Raw genomic sequence first — 11585 nt, forward strand, 5'->3', positions numbered from 1 at the left:
TTATGTTACAACAAGCAAACCGTGGTTAGTAACAAGGCGGGTAAATCTCTGATCCTGATTCAATTTCATTTCGATTCTTCACCCTCAAAGAAACAGTTTGTCAGTCAAGCCGGAAAAATGACTTCATGTGGTAGCAATCAGTGTGACCTGGTTTTTCATCTCAAATCAACACGGTAAATGACATGAAGCAAAGAAACATTTGAGATCACATGAAGAAAAGCAATATTTTGCATCAATTTAAAACCCTGAATCAACTTTGGCCCTGTTTTACTTTCAACAGGGAAGGTGCAGATTTTACTATAATTTAAAATATGCAGAATTTATGAACAGTGTTGGTAGCAGTTCACTATAGATGAGAAAATAGGCTTTTTCACTTTTGCATTTTAGATAGCGTGAATTTTACTTGAGCCAAAACCAGCACAGTTCTTGAATGTTGTTAAAACTGATTATAGATTAGTCAACTATTCCAAAAAATTCCAAAGTCAATGTATATGAGTCACCACCTTTAGATCAGTGCAGCACGATGCATCACTACGTTACCCCACTGGTAGACATGTGGAGCTTTAGTTGGTCTGCAGTTGGTACTAAGTTGGGGTCGGATGAAATTTTGTCAGGCCATGTTTGTGGAAAACTCAAAACCTCATGGATTTGGGCAGAACACTCTCAGGCTCTTTGCTTCCAAATGTCAGGCCTGATTAAAGCTCTAATAGATACACAATCTTAGTTTTCCTTTGTCATGTTCATGTCCTCCAGCTCCCCAAAGACCAGCATGTGCTGCGCTTCCTGCGCTCACGGGACTTCATCCTGGAGAAGGCTCGGGAGGCGCTGTGCCAGACGCTGACCTGGAGGAAACAGCACCAGGTGGACTTCCTTTTGGACACGTGGCAATGTCCACAGCTGCTGCACGACTACTACACGGGAGGATGGCACCATCACGACAAAGGCATTGTAGCTTTATATAGCATCCAACTCCGGGCTGTTTAACTGTGGTTAAAGGAGTAGTTTAGCAAAAAATCTTATGTACACAATTTTTCTGCTTTTCCAAATGTAGCGATTAAGCTGAGACATGTTTGGTATCCAAAGTCTGCTTCTTCAATTTTGCACTGGAGCTAAGAGGCTACGTAAGGAAGGAAAGCTTATCTACACTGCAATCTGCATTTGACTTGGTAATCTAAATAGACTTGCTTATATGGCTTCTTTCATTCTAGGGGAAACTGTTATCTGTAACAATGGACAAATATTTTTTATGCAATGTACTTTATCCAGTTTTGTCCATTGCTCAGTAGTAATTGGTGGGGGTTTAAGCTTCTGTCACTTATCAACATTAGCCTCTAGCCCAAAACCAAAGAAGCAAACTTGAGGAACCGAACGTCTTAATTGATGATTACATTTGGGGTAATAAGGGGAAATATTGTGAAAATTTGATTTTTTCCCCTCTAAACTATTCTCTTAAAACTGTTTGTGTGTCATAAAAGCTATGATTTTATATAGCAGAATATACACTATACTTCCAAAAGTATTCACTCACCCATCCAAAAGTCCAGTCGTGAAATTTCCTCCCTACTAAATATTCCACAGTCAACTGTCAGTGGGATTATAACAAAGTGGAAGTGATTGGGAACGACAGCAACTCAGCCACAAAGTGGTCGGCCACGTAAAATGACAGAGCGGGGTCAGCGGATGCTGAGGGGCGTAGTGTGCAGAGGTCACTGACTTTCTGCAGAGTCAATCACTACAGACCTCCAAACTTCATGTGGCCTTCAGATCAGCTCAAGAACAGCGTAGAGAGCTTCATGGAATGGGTTTCCATGGCCGAGCAGCTGCATCTAAGCCTTACATCACCAAGCGCAAAGCAAAGCGTGGAATGCAGTGGTGTAAAGCGCCGCCACTGGACTCTAGAGCAGTGCAGACGTGTCCCTGGAGTGACCAATCACGCTTCTCCGTCTGGCAATCTGATGGACGAGTCTGGGTTTGGCGGTTGCCAGGAGACGGTACTTGTCTGACTGCATTGTGCCAAGTGTAAAGTTTGGTGGAGGGGGGATCATGGTGTGGGGTTGTTTTCAGGAGTTGGGCTCGGCCCCTTAGTTCCATTGAAAGGAACTCTTAAAGCTTCAGCACCAAGAGATTTTGGACAATTTCCTGCTCCCACTGACCTGAGCCGGAAACAGAGAGCACACCTCATGTAACGGCAAGTGAGCAGTAATGTGATAACTCCATAGACATGCTCACTCACTGACCTACTGTGCGGTGTATTTTAGGCGATGATTACCACACATTTTATTTTTAAGAGGAATTCTGAGACATCTCTGTCCAACACAGGCTCACAGTCCACTTTGTCACTTTGTACTAGTTTCGTAGTATGTACTTGGTAATATATGCACTGGTAATAGTCTAGCACAATTAATGCACTTTATTTGACAGTTTTCAGCGTATGTCTACCTGTGTTATTGTGTCATTAAGGTCCTCTTACTACTTGTCTTCATAGTTGTGCTTGACTTTTAATACTTTTAATAGCATAGTTACAACATGCCTCACAGATCTCTTGAAATCCCATCCAGACTATTTTGCTTGGCCTCAGGCAAGCTTACTGCGCCCTCGTGCCACCACTTACAGCTCAGCTGTTGGTAGATCATTTTCTTACCTTCTAAACTCTGGAATAGCATTCCATTGAATATCAGAAATGCGAGTGCGGTGCTTGTTTCTAAATCCAGATTCAAAACATCTGGACGTTACACATCATAAGTATAAATGAATCAATCATAAAGTGGGAAAATGACAATAATTATATAAAAAATAAAAAGGATGATATGCGAAGTATCTAAAACACACTGGGATGTTTCTGTGTGAAGCTCTTTGAGATATTGTGACTAAAAATTAAATGTGCTATATGAACGAATTTGTTATTATTATTTTTATAATTCATTCATTAGTAATTAGAATCGTACGCCTGCAGTGACGGGCTCATTATGGACTACAGTCACCTTAGAATGAAAGCTGACTCTATATTTTGGGGGCAGTCGTGGGCTGGAGGTTAGGGATCTGGCCCTGTGACCGGAAGGTTGCTGGTTTGATCCCCAGGGCCGACAGTCCATGACTGAGGTGTCCTTGAGCAAGACACCTAACCCCCAACTGCTTCCCGGGCGCCGTGGATAGGGCTGCCCACCGCTCTGGGCAAGTGTGCTCACTGCCCCCTAGTGTGTGTGTTCACTAGTGTGTATGTGGTGTTTCACTTCACGGATGGGTTAAATGCGGAGGTGGAATTTCCCCATTTGTGGGATCAAAAAAGTATCACTTAATAACTTAATATTCTGCAGTCAGAGCCAGGAGGCAAATGTGTATGTTCTTGTGTGTGTTTCACATAGAGGGCCGCCCCCTCTACATCTTACGACTGGGACAAATGGACACCAAAGGACTTGTGCGCGCACTGGGAGAAGAGAGTCTTCTTAGACATGTGAGCAGCATATCCCCTGACTGACTATGCAGTGATAACATACGAACGCTTTCTGATCTTTCTCTTCCTCGTTCCTTAATCAGGTGCTGTCCATCAATGAGGAAGGTCTCAGCCGCTGTGAAGAGAACACAAATATCTTTGGTAGACCCATCAGGTAGTAAACAGAATCAGTACAGCTGCTAGTGTCTGTGCAGTGAAGTACGCTATACTTATGCTTTTGTGTGTAATCTGTGTTAAAATGGCTAGCTGCTGGACATGCCTGGTGGACCTGGAAGGGTTGAACATGAGGCACCTGTGGAGGCCAGGGATTAAAGCCCTGCTGAGGATCATTGAGGTGGTGGAAGCAAACTATCCTGAGACACTAGGGCGGCTGCTTATTGTGAGGGCTCCCAGAGTCTTCCCTGTGCTCTGGACACTGGTAGGAACCGGTGGTGTAGCCTACTACTGGGTATACCTGAGTAATGATGTCAAGAAGGTTGTATTCATTATGGGGCAATTTAGTTATTAGTTTTGACCTACAATGCCAGTTAAAATAGCTATTGGCAGCTTATGTTACATTCACACCTACTTGTTAGAGACCATCCGAGCACACTTACACAGGTGTCACACAGATTTTCACACACACTGCCTTGTCCTGTCTGAAAGGGTCGTATTTGCTTACATATATCCAGACACTCACCTATCTGCTCTTTATTGACTGGCTCTAAATGTCAACAGACATCGAACCATCTGCGTTTAAATGCCATATGTTAGTCCATGGTTGGACGATGTTATTACTCTGTCTAGCGCTGCTAATTAGCAAGCCTCTGTAAATGCCGTGTTTGTGCTGTACTTGTTTAACTGCAGTGCCGATGCAAATGGCCTTTGGCATTATTGACCTTTTGCCTTTTACGCACCTAGATCAGCCCGTTCATTGATGAGAATACTCGTAAGAAGTTCCTCATCTACGCTGGCAATGATTATCAGGGCTCAGGCGGCTTGGTGGATTACATCAGCAGAGACTTCATCCCTGATTTCCTTGGAGGAGACTGTCAGGTGAGAACCTCGTGCAGTGGTCAGGCATTCGGCTTAAGTGGAGTCAAACTTGATAGGGTGAGAGATGCAAGAACACTTCATGCGAAGTTCAGAGTTGAAAACATTTCAGAGTTGGATTTTAGACTGCAATCCCTTTTCTCTGAATGACCCTATAGTTTGTTTTCTAATTGAAAGAAATGATTGAACATTCCATTGTATCACTACCAAAACAGATATATCACTATAACACGCTAGCCAGTTGTACACGCAGAAAATCATACATTTCATTAAAACACAAAAGTGTTTACTTAAATACAGAAAAGATGTGTTTCAAACTGATTTTCAGGCTTTTGGGCACATTGACTTGAAAACAATGGGATATAACTGCTCACAATGAGGCCCTCAGGGACAGGCATGCAGTCTCACTTCTTAAATGCAGGGATGTGCCTAAAATAAGGCCTTGCCCATGGACTCAGCGAAACATGGACTGTCTAAATCTCTCAGTATCACCTTAAAAAAAATCAAAAATGTCCAAAACAATCTGTGTGGGGTTCCTCCGGGTTCTCCGGTTTCCTCCCACAGTCCAAAGACATGCAGTCAGGCCAGTTGGACGTGCTAAACTGCCCCTGGGTGTGAGTGACTGTCTGTGTCTGTCTGTCTGCCCTGCGATGGACTGGCGACCTGTCCAGGGTGTATCCTGCCTATATATATATACACAGTACTGTGTGAAAGTTTTAGGCATCTAAGCAAATTTTTAAACAATTGACCTCAGCAGTGTTTATCACAATATACATTAGAATAAAGTCGTATTCATAATTCAAATAACCATCAAAACAATAAAAATTAAGTTAAATTAAATTGAGTCCATATTTTTCCTGGACACCTTCACAGCCGCCACAGAGACTCGTTAATATCATCAATTACATCATGAGCTCAATTTACTGAGCACTGATTGGTCAAACCAGGAGCTGCTTTTTAACTACATATAATACTGGGCTTCCTCGAGGAGAGGCTTGGAGATGGGTAAACACACACACACACACACACACACACACACACACACACACACTAACATCCAGAAAATCATTATCTATTATCTATATGACTATATAGAAAATTATATACAAGATATGTAGGTTATTACTATCTATATTAATGCTGTATGTCTACAGAAGTGGTTCCCAACTCTGGTCTTGGAGGCCCGATCCGACATATTTTAATCTTTTCCAAGCTACTAATTAGAGAATTAGTTGCAACAGGGGTGTTGGAACAGGACAAACACTGTCCAATGGGCTGTGTTTGTGTCACAAAAAACAAAACATTTACGTACATCTGATAAGTCAGCCTACAACAGTTGTGCCCAGCCCAGTCACAGTGAAGTTATAAGGAGTGTTTCAGCCTGGACTGATTTTTTAATGAAACGCCACACTGGGAAGCCAAACAGAACAGAGGTCATTTACATATGTCAGTCTTAAGGGAATAGGTTTAAAAAAACATCCTTTTAAAATTTCAAATGATAGAGAAGTCACGTAAAAATGAATCGTGTCATAAGCCATAAATCTTTAATTATACGAGTAAAAAGAAAAGTAATCTCCAATTAAAGAGAGCTGATCCAATCCCTGCTGGTTCCTGTGTCTCTCTTCACTGTACAGTGTGATGTCCCAGAAGGCGGGCTGGTCCCCAAGTCTTTATACCACACAGCTGAGGAGCTGGAGAACGAGGAGGTCAAACTTTGGACTGAAACCATCTACAAAACTGCCAGTGTCTTCAAAGGAGCTCCGCATGAGGTAGCTTTCTGCTGCTGGGCTTTCTCCACAATAGAGCCTTTTCACACTCCTGTATATAGCAGAGATTTTCATAAGAGGGAAAACGTGACAGCAGCGGCGGCGTTTATAAATGCGAATGCAGACAAAGTCCTACATTATTATGTGTCTGGTGTAGACTGGCTTATTTTAACATGTTTACCTACTTTTCCATCGAAAGACACTGCTGTCTTGCAGCATATCCCTGAATTTTACGCTGTCTGTTCCACCTTCAGTTTTAACAAGACGCCAAGTCCCCACTTGAGGAAAAGCACCTCCACAGTAGAGTGCTGCCACCCCCATGCTTCACTGTTGGGATGGTGTTTGTGGATGATTGTTGCCAATGATCCATTTAGCTCTGTAACTCACAAGCCTCCTTATTGCTATGATGCTGAGCTTTGAGGGAGGCTTTGTTCCGCAGTACTCACTGGGATTTCCAAAGACTTGGATCTTGTGAATGGACATTACTTTATCTCTGATTGCCTCTGAATGCTCAGAGGTCTTCATTTCCACAGCTTTCCTTCAGTCTAGTCAATGGTACTGCAATTATTTTATCTTGAAAAGGTGAACTTTTTAATGATTTACAGGTCGAGGCCTGAACTAATGGACTGAATATTATGCCTCATTGTTCTGTGTTTTTATGTGTCTTTCTGTTTTATTTGTTTTATTGTTGTGGGCCTACTTGCCACCAGTTGCCCTTGGGGGATAATTCAGGTTCTATGGAGCTGAATTGAATCTGATTGGATTGAGCTGAACTGAACCGAGTCTGGAACAAGCTAAACTGATTTTTTTTTTTTTTTGGTAAGCCAGCTGTGTCCTTGTAAGGACTGTGTAAACGTGAAGCATCCACAGCACAAGGCTCGCATAATGCAAACAGCATTGTGTAGAAAAATGAATTCAATGTGTGAGTCAGTCTTTTTAATATAAGATATGACACAGCACAAAACATCAAAGTAAGTTTGTAATCGAGATGAATCGGATGACTTTTAAGGTGGTTACATGGTTTGGCAGGGCACTGGAACTGCAACACCAGCTGGTGAGTAGGAAGCCAACTTGAGCCTCGTGTCAATCCTAAAATTTACTGAGAGGCATCGAAACGTGCCGTTCAACCCAACTGCGGCACAGAACCCTGTGTCCAGTCCACACAGTTCACGGACTCATATGCTTGACTTTATAGATAACTCTTCAGCTGAAGTCGTAGCACAAGTAGCCTATTCTTAGACTCTAGGACTAAGATTTATTTTAGTTCAGCATGACTGGGTGATTCCTTGAAACTTTTCCTTGGTTCAACTTTTATATTAACTGCTAGTTTTTCTATGCGTGTTTGAGCACCAGACCTCCAGGCATGGAACTGAATATCCGTGGCTGGAGCTCTGGGGCTCTTTTGCCACAAAATGTTCTGGAGACTAGTGCCATCTGCTGATGATTGGAAGTAATGCAGTAAAAATTAAAAGCAAAGCATTAATACATTTTTACTGAACATAGTACAACAGTGCGCAGGAGGTATTTGTATGGCAATTGCAATTTCCCTTTTAAAGAAAACTGGTCCTGTAAGAGCATCGCCTACATCAGGAAAACCGAATTAATGGACTGAATATTATGTCTCATTGTTCTGTGTTTTTACGTGTCTTTCTGTTTTATTACTGTGTGTGTTTTGGGCCTGCCAGTGGTGGACAGTAACTAAGTAAATGTAATTAGTTTCTGTACTTAAGTATTTTTGGTGTATCTGTACTGAAGTTTCTCCGTTCTGGGCGTCTTTTTCCTTTCACTCCACTACATTTCAGAGTCTAATATCCGACTTTTTCCTCCTACATTTTGAGAAATCTGTCGTTCCTCTTGGTTTCTGTGTGTATAAAAACGTAACATGTCAAAACGAAAGAAGCGCAAAGCCAGAGCACCAATCAGGGCCCAGCGGTCACTTTGTTTAGAGCTGGTTTTGACCTGTTGGTCATACCGACCCAGTGCAGCACGCGGTTCAACGTCAGCGCAGCAGCGTAAAACTTTGGGAGAGTCTGTTCAACATAAATGATGAACTAACCTAACTTTGTGTAAATAGAGCTCAATATAGAAATATGTCCACATATGCAGTCGAGACTGACGCGGCTTTTTTCTGAATTTCTACAAACACCATTTCATTTTATAGTAAATGAGTTTGGGCTGGTTTATGTTTATGAACAGACGCCTATAGATCAACATAGTAAAGGAGCTCATCTGTGATCCTGAGTTTAAAGCCAGTTTTTATTCAACTTAAACTTGGAACTAAGTTGTAAATAAATCTGAAACTGAAACTTTGCTTGTGTGTAAAAAGTGATTTCAGAGCCACTCGGTTCTCCCTGATGGAAACTGTTTACCTTCAGTGTTTTGTGCTTCTGATCATTTTAATAGATGTCAGCGTCGCTAATTAATGACGTTCTATTAAAAGACTGGTTTACCAAGAGAGACGCTGGAGGACTTTCACCTGAAATGAGTTCATGAAGCCAGTCTGGTTATAAAAATGATAACAGGACATCAGAGCCAGAATTACTCTTTTAGTACTTTTACTTTATACTTAAGTACATTTGAGGGGAAATACTTTAGTACTTTTACTCAAGTGGAGGTCTAAAGGGAGGAACTTCTACTTTTACTGGAGTGATATTTTACCTTGGGGGTCTCGACTTTAACTCAAGTACATGATTTGTGGACTTTGTCCACCTCTGGGGCCTGCTTGCCACCAGTTGCCCTATGGGGATAATTCAGGTTCTACGGAACTGAATTGAATCTGATTGGATTGAACTGAACTGAACTGAGTTTGGAACAAGCAGATTTATTTATTTATTTATTTATTTTTAAAAATCTATGCCCTTTTCTGTTTGCAGCTGCTGATTGAGATCACAGAGGTTTCCTCTGTCATCACATGGGACTTTGATGTGTGTAAAGGTGACATCATCTTCAATATCTACCACTCTAAAAGAGCTCCACAGCCTCTGAAGAGAGAGACCCTGGGTAGTCATGGCCTGGCTGGACCCAGCGGTAACAACATGCAGGTGATTGACAGGTCATGGATGCTGGGGCAGGATTACAGCATGGTGGAGTCGGCCCTCACCTGCAGAGAAGGGGAGAGCATACAGGTGTGTGTGGCATGCATATGTGTTCAGAATGTCGTCAAGCACTGCTAATGTAGCCTGTGATCGGTCAAAGGAGAATTCCAGTGATTTTTCTGCAAAATTGGATGAAGATGTTAACCAAGTCATTCAGGGTGGATATGAAATGGATTACTATAGAGAAACCAGGACATAAGGTTTCTGTACAATGTCTACAACACAAATATAAACATTTTATGTAAATGTATATTATATGTAATGTTGATGATGGTAAAATGATTGTAAATCTGAACATTTTCCTATATAATTTACCTTTCTGTCAAGAATGTGTTTAAAAAACTACATTCTAGGCCAAAGCCCTAATCATAAAACAATGTAATAGGCATCATACAGAGTGTCTGTCACCATTTAGTGCAATAACATTGTGTGAGGTAGCTTTTAGAGGTATGAACAAAAGTGTGTTGCATAGATAAAAACAGTAACAGCCGCCATCTGAAAGCCTGAATTTGTATAATTTATTAGATATATTAACCTTCGTAGCTCAAAAGAAGCAAACTTTAGACACTAAGGCCCAGTCCCATTTCTTCTTTTTACCCCTACCCCTTGTTTTTGAGTGTCACCCCAACCCCTTAGAACTGAGTTACAAGGGGTAGTGGTTGAAATCTTGCCCTACGAAATGGGACCATCAAATAAAAATACAAACAAAACATTGCTTCATTATCAGGCTGCCAGCGGCCCGTCTTCAGTGACAGAAGGGAAAAGTTCATTTAGTTACATTTAGGGCATCACATGCCTTCAAAGAGGGGCAATTATCTGTTTTCACTCACCCCTGATTCTTCAGTGAAGTCAGATATTCAGCAGCATCTTGTTTGAATTTTCCCGTTCCACCTTAAATGCTGCAGCGGTTACATTCTGGCACTTCAGGCCTCAGAACTGCTGGACTATTTAAGGTGGAACGGGAAAGTTAGCTAGCAAGCTACCGAGACATCAGCGTGCTGTTAGCATATTATTTTTTGTGCTTGTTATGAAGAAAACGGCCATAACACACACACACACACACACACATTTTCTAAGCCGCTGCTCCCTCGGGGGCCCGGGGGGGGGGGGGGGGGGGGGGTGCTGGAGCCCATCCCAGCGGTCATTGGGCAGAAGGCACAAAAGTCACAGGACACCGTTTTATCTTACTTTATTGTTTATGCTGTCCCAAGCCTCCACGATGCGGTGCTGAAGGTGGTGTCTGCTGTGGATTTTCTCAGCATACACAGATTGTTTGAGATGACCCCAGAGATAAAAGATAATAAAATAAAAAAAATACAATAAAATAAAACGTGTCCTGTGACTTTTGACTCACCCTGTACATTGAAACGACATTAAACTAAGATAATACAGTGGTTATCATCATTTCTCACGGAGTTCAATCAATCAATCAACCTTTATTTTGACTCAGAAGTACATTGAGGGGAACCCTCATTTTCAATGTAGCCGAGCATTTACAAAAACAGGGATTGACACGACAAAGAAAATAATAACTACATTTAATCATTTTAAATTAAAAGGAAATTTAAAATAACAGTGAATAAAAGATAAAAGTAGATAAAAATAGAACTTGAGATTTAAATGGTAAGAAATTATATGAAATATAAAAAATAGATGAGAAATTAGTAAGGTAATAGTACAATATCACAAATTAAAAAAAAAAGTAATGATAAAAAAAAAACTTAAAAATAAAATGAGAGGACATAAATAAATAAATAAACAAACAAACAAACAAACAAATAAATAAATAAATAAATAAATAAAAAGAGATAAAGAACCAAGGAGAACTAACACAAAAATAAAAGTTACGAATAAATATGATGAAGTAAATCAGGTTGTCTGTAGTTTGGAGTTAGGTTCTTTGGTTCTTGCTGGTTTTTCATTTTTTTCTCATAACACTCCATTTGGAGTGAGCCTCTCTGTTCGGACGGCCATGTGGTCCCAACACCTCGCCCTACCCCTCTATCTCAACAAAACTTGGCACACCCTAACCCTATAAGCGAACGCACAAAGCAGAGGGCTAAGGGCTCAGTGGTAGGGCCAAGGGGTGAAATGGGACTGGGCCTGAATCTGTTTTGGCTGGTTGATTACATTTGGTCTGTATGTTGATAAATAGCAACACTTTGTCTTCCTTCTCGACTAACTCCCTTCTCATCATCCCCGTCTCGCTCCCTGCAGGGCTCTCATGTGACACGCTGGCCT

At 41.4% G+C, this 11585-nt stretch overlaps 1 protein-coding gene across 4 annotated transcripts in view; it reads left to right on the top strand.

Annotated features, from left to right (window-relative positions):
• The window catches only part of LOC108435873 (SEC14-like protein 1), a 35593-nt gene that overhangs the window by 23278 nt on the left and 730 nt on the right, over window positions 1-11585 (top strand). For all 4 annotated transcript variants that reach the window (XM_017711998.2, XM_017711996.2, XM_017711999.2 and 1 more), the window contains 8 exons: window positions 754-943; window positions 3363-3451; window positions 3535-3605; window positions 3698-3869; window positions 4352-4486; window positions 6118-6252; window positions 9123-9374; window positions 11562-11585. The exon at window positions 11562-11585 is cut by the window's right edge and continues 155 nt beyond it. In XM_017711998.2, coding sequence (XP_017567487.1) covers window positions 754-943; window positions 3363-3451; window positions 3535-3605; window positions 3698-3869; window positions 4352-4486; window positions 6118-6252; window positions 9123-9374; window positions 11562-11585 — 1068 coding nt within the window. The remainder of the gene's footprint in view (window positions 1-753; window positions 944-3362; window positions 3452-3534; window positions 3606-3697; window positions 3870-4351; window positions 4487-6117; window positions 6253-9122; window positions 9375-11561) is intronic.

This window comes from Pygocentrus nattereri, chromosome 14 (assembly GCF_015220715.1).
Source record: "Pygocentrus nattereri isolate fPygNat1 chromosome 14, fPygNat1.pri, whole genome shotgun sequence".
NCBI lineage: Eukaryota > Metazoa > Chordata > Actinopteri > Characiformes > Serrasalmidae > Pygocentrus > Pygocentrus nattereri.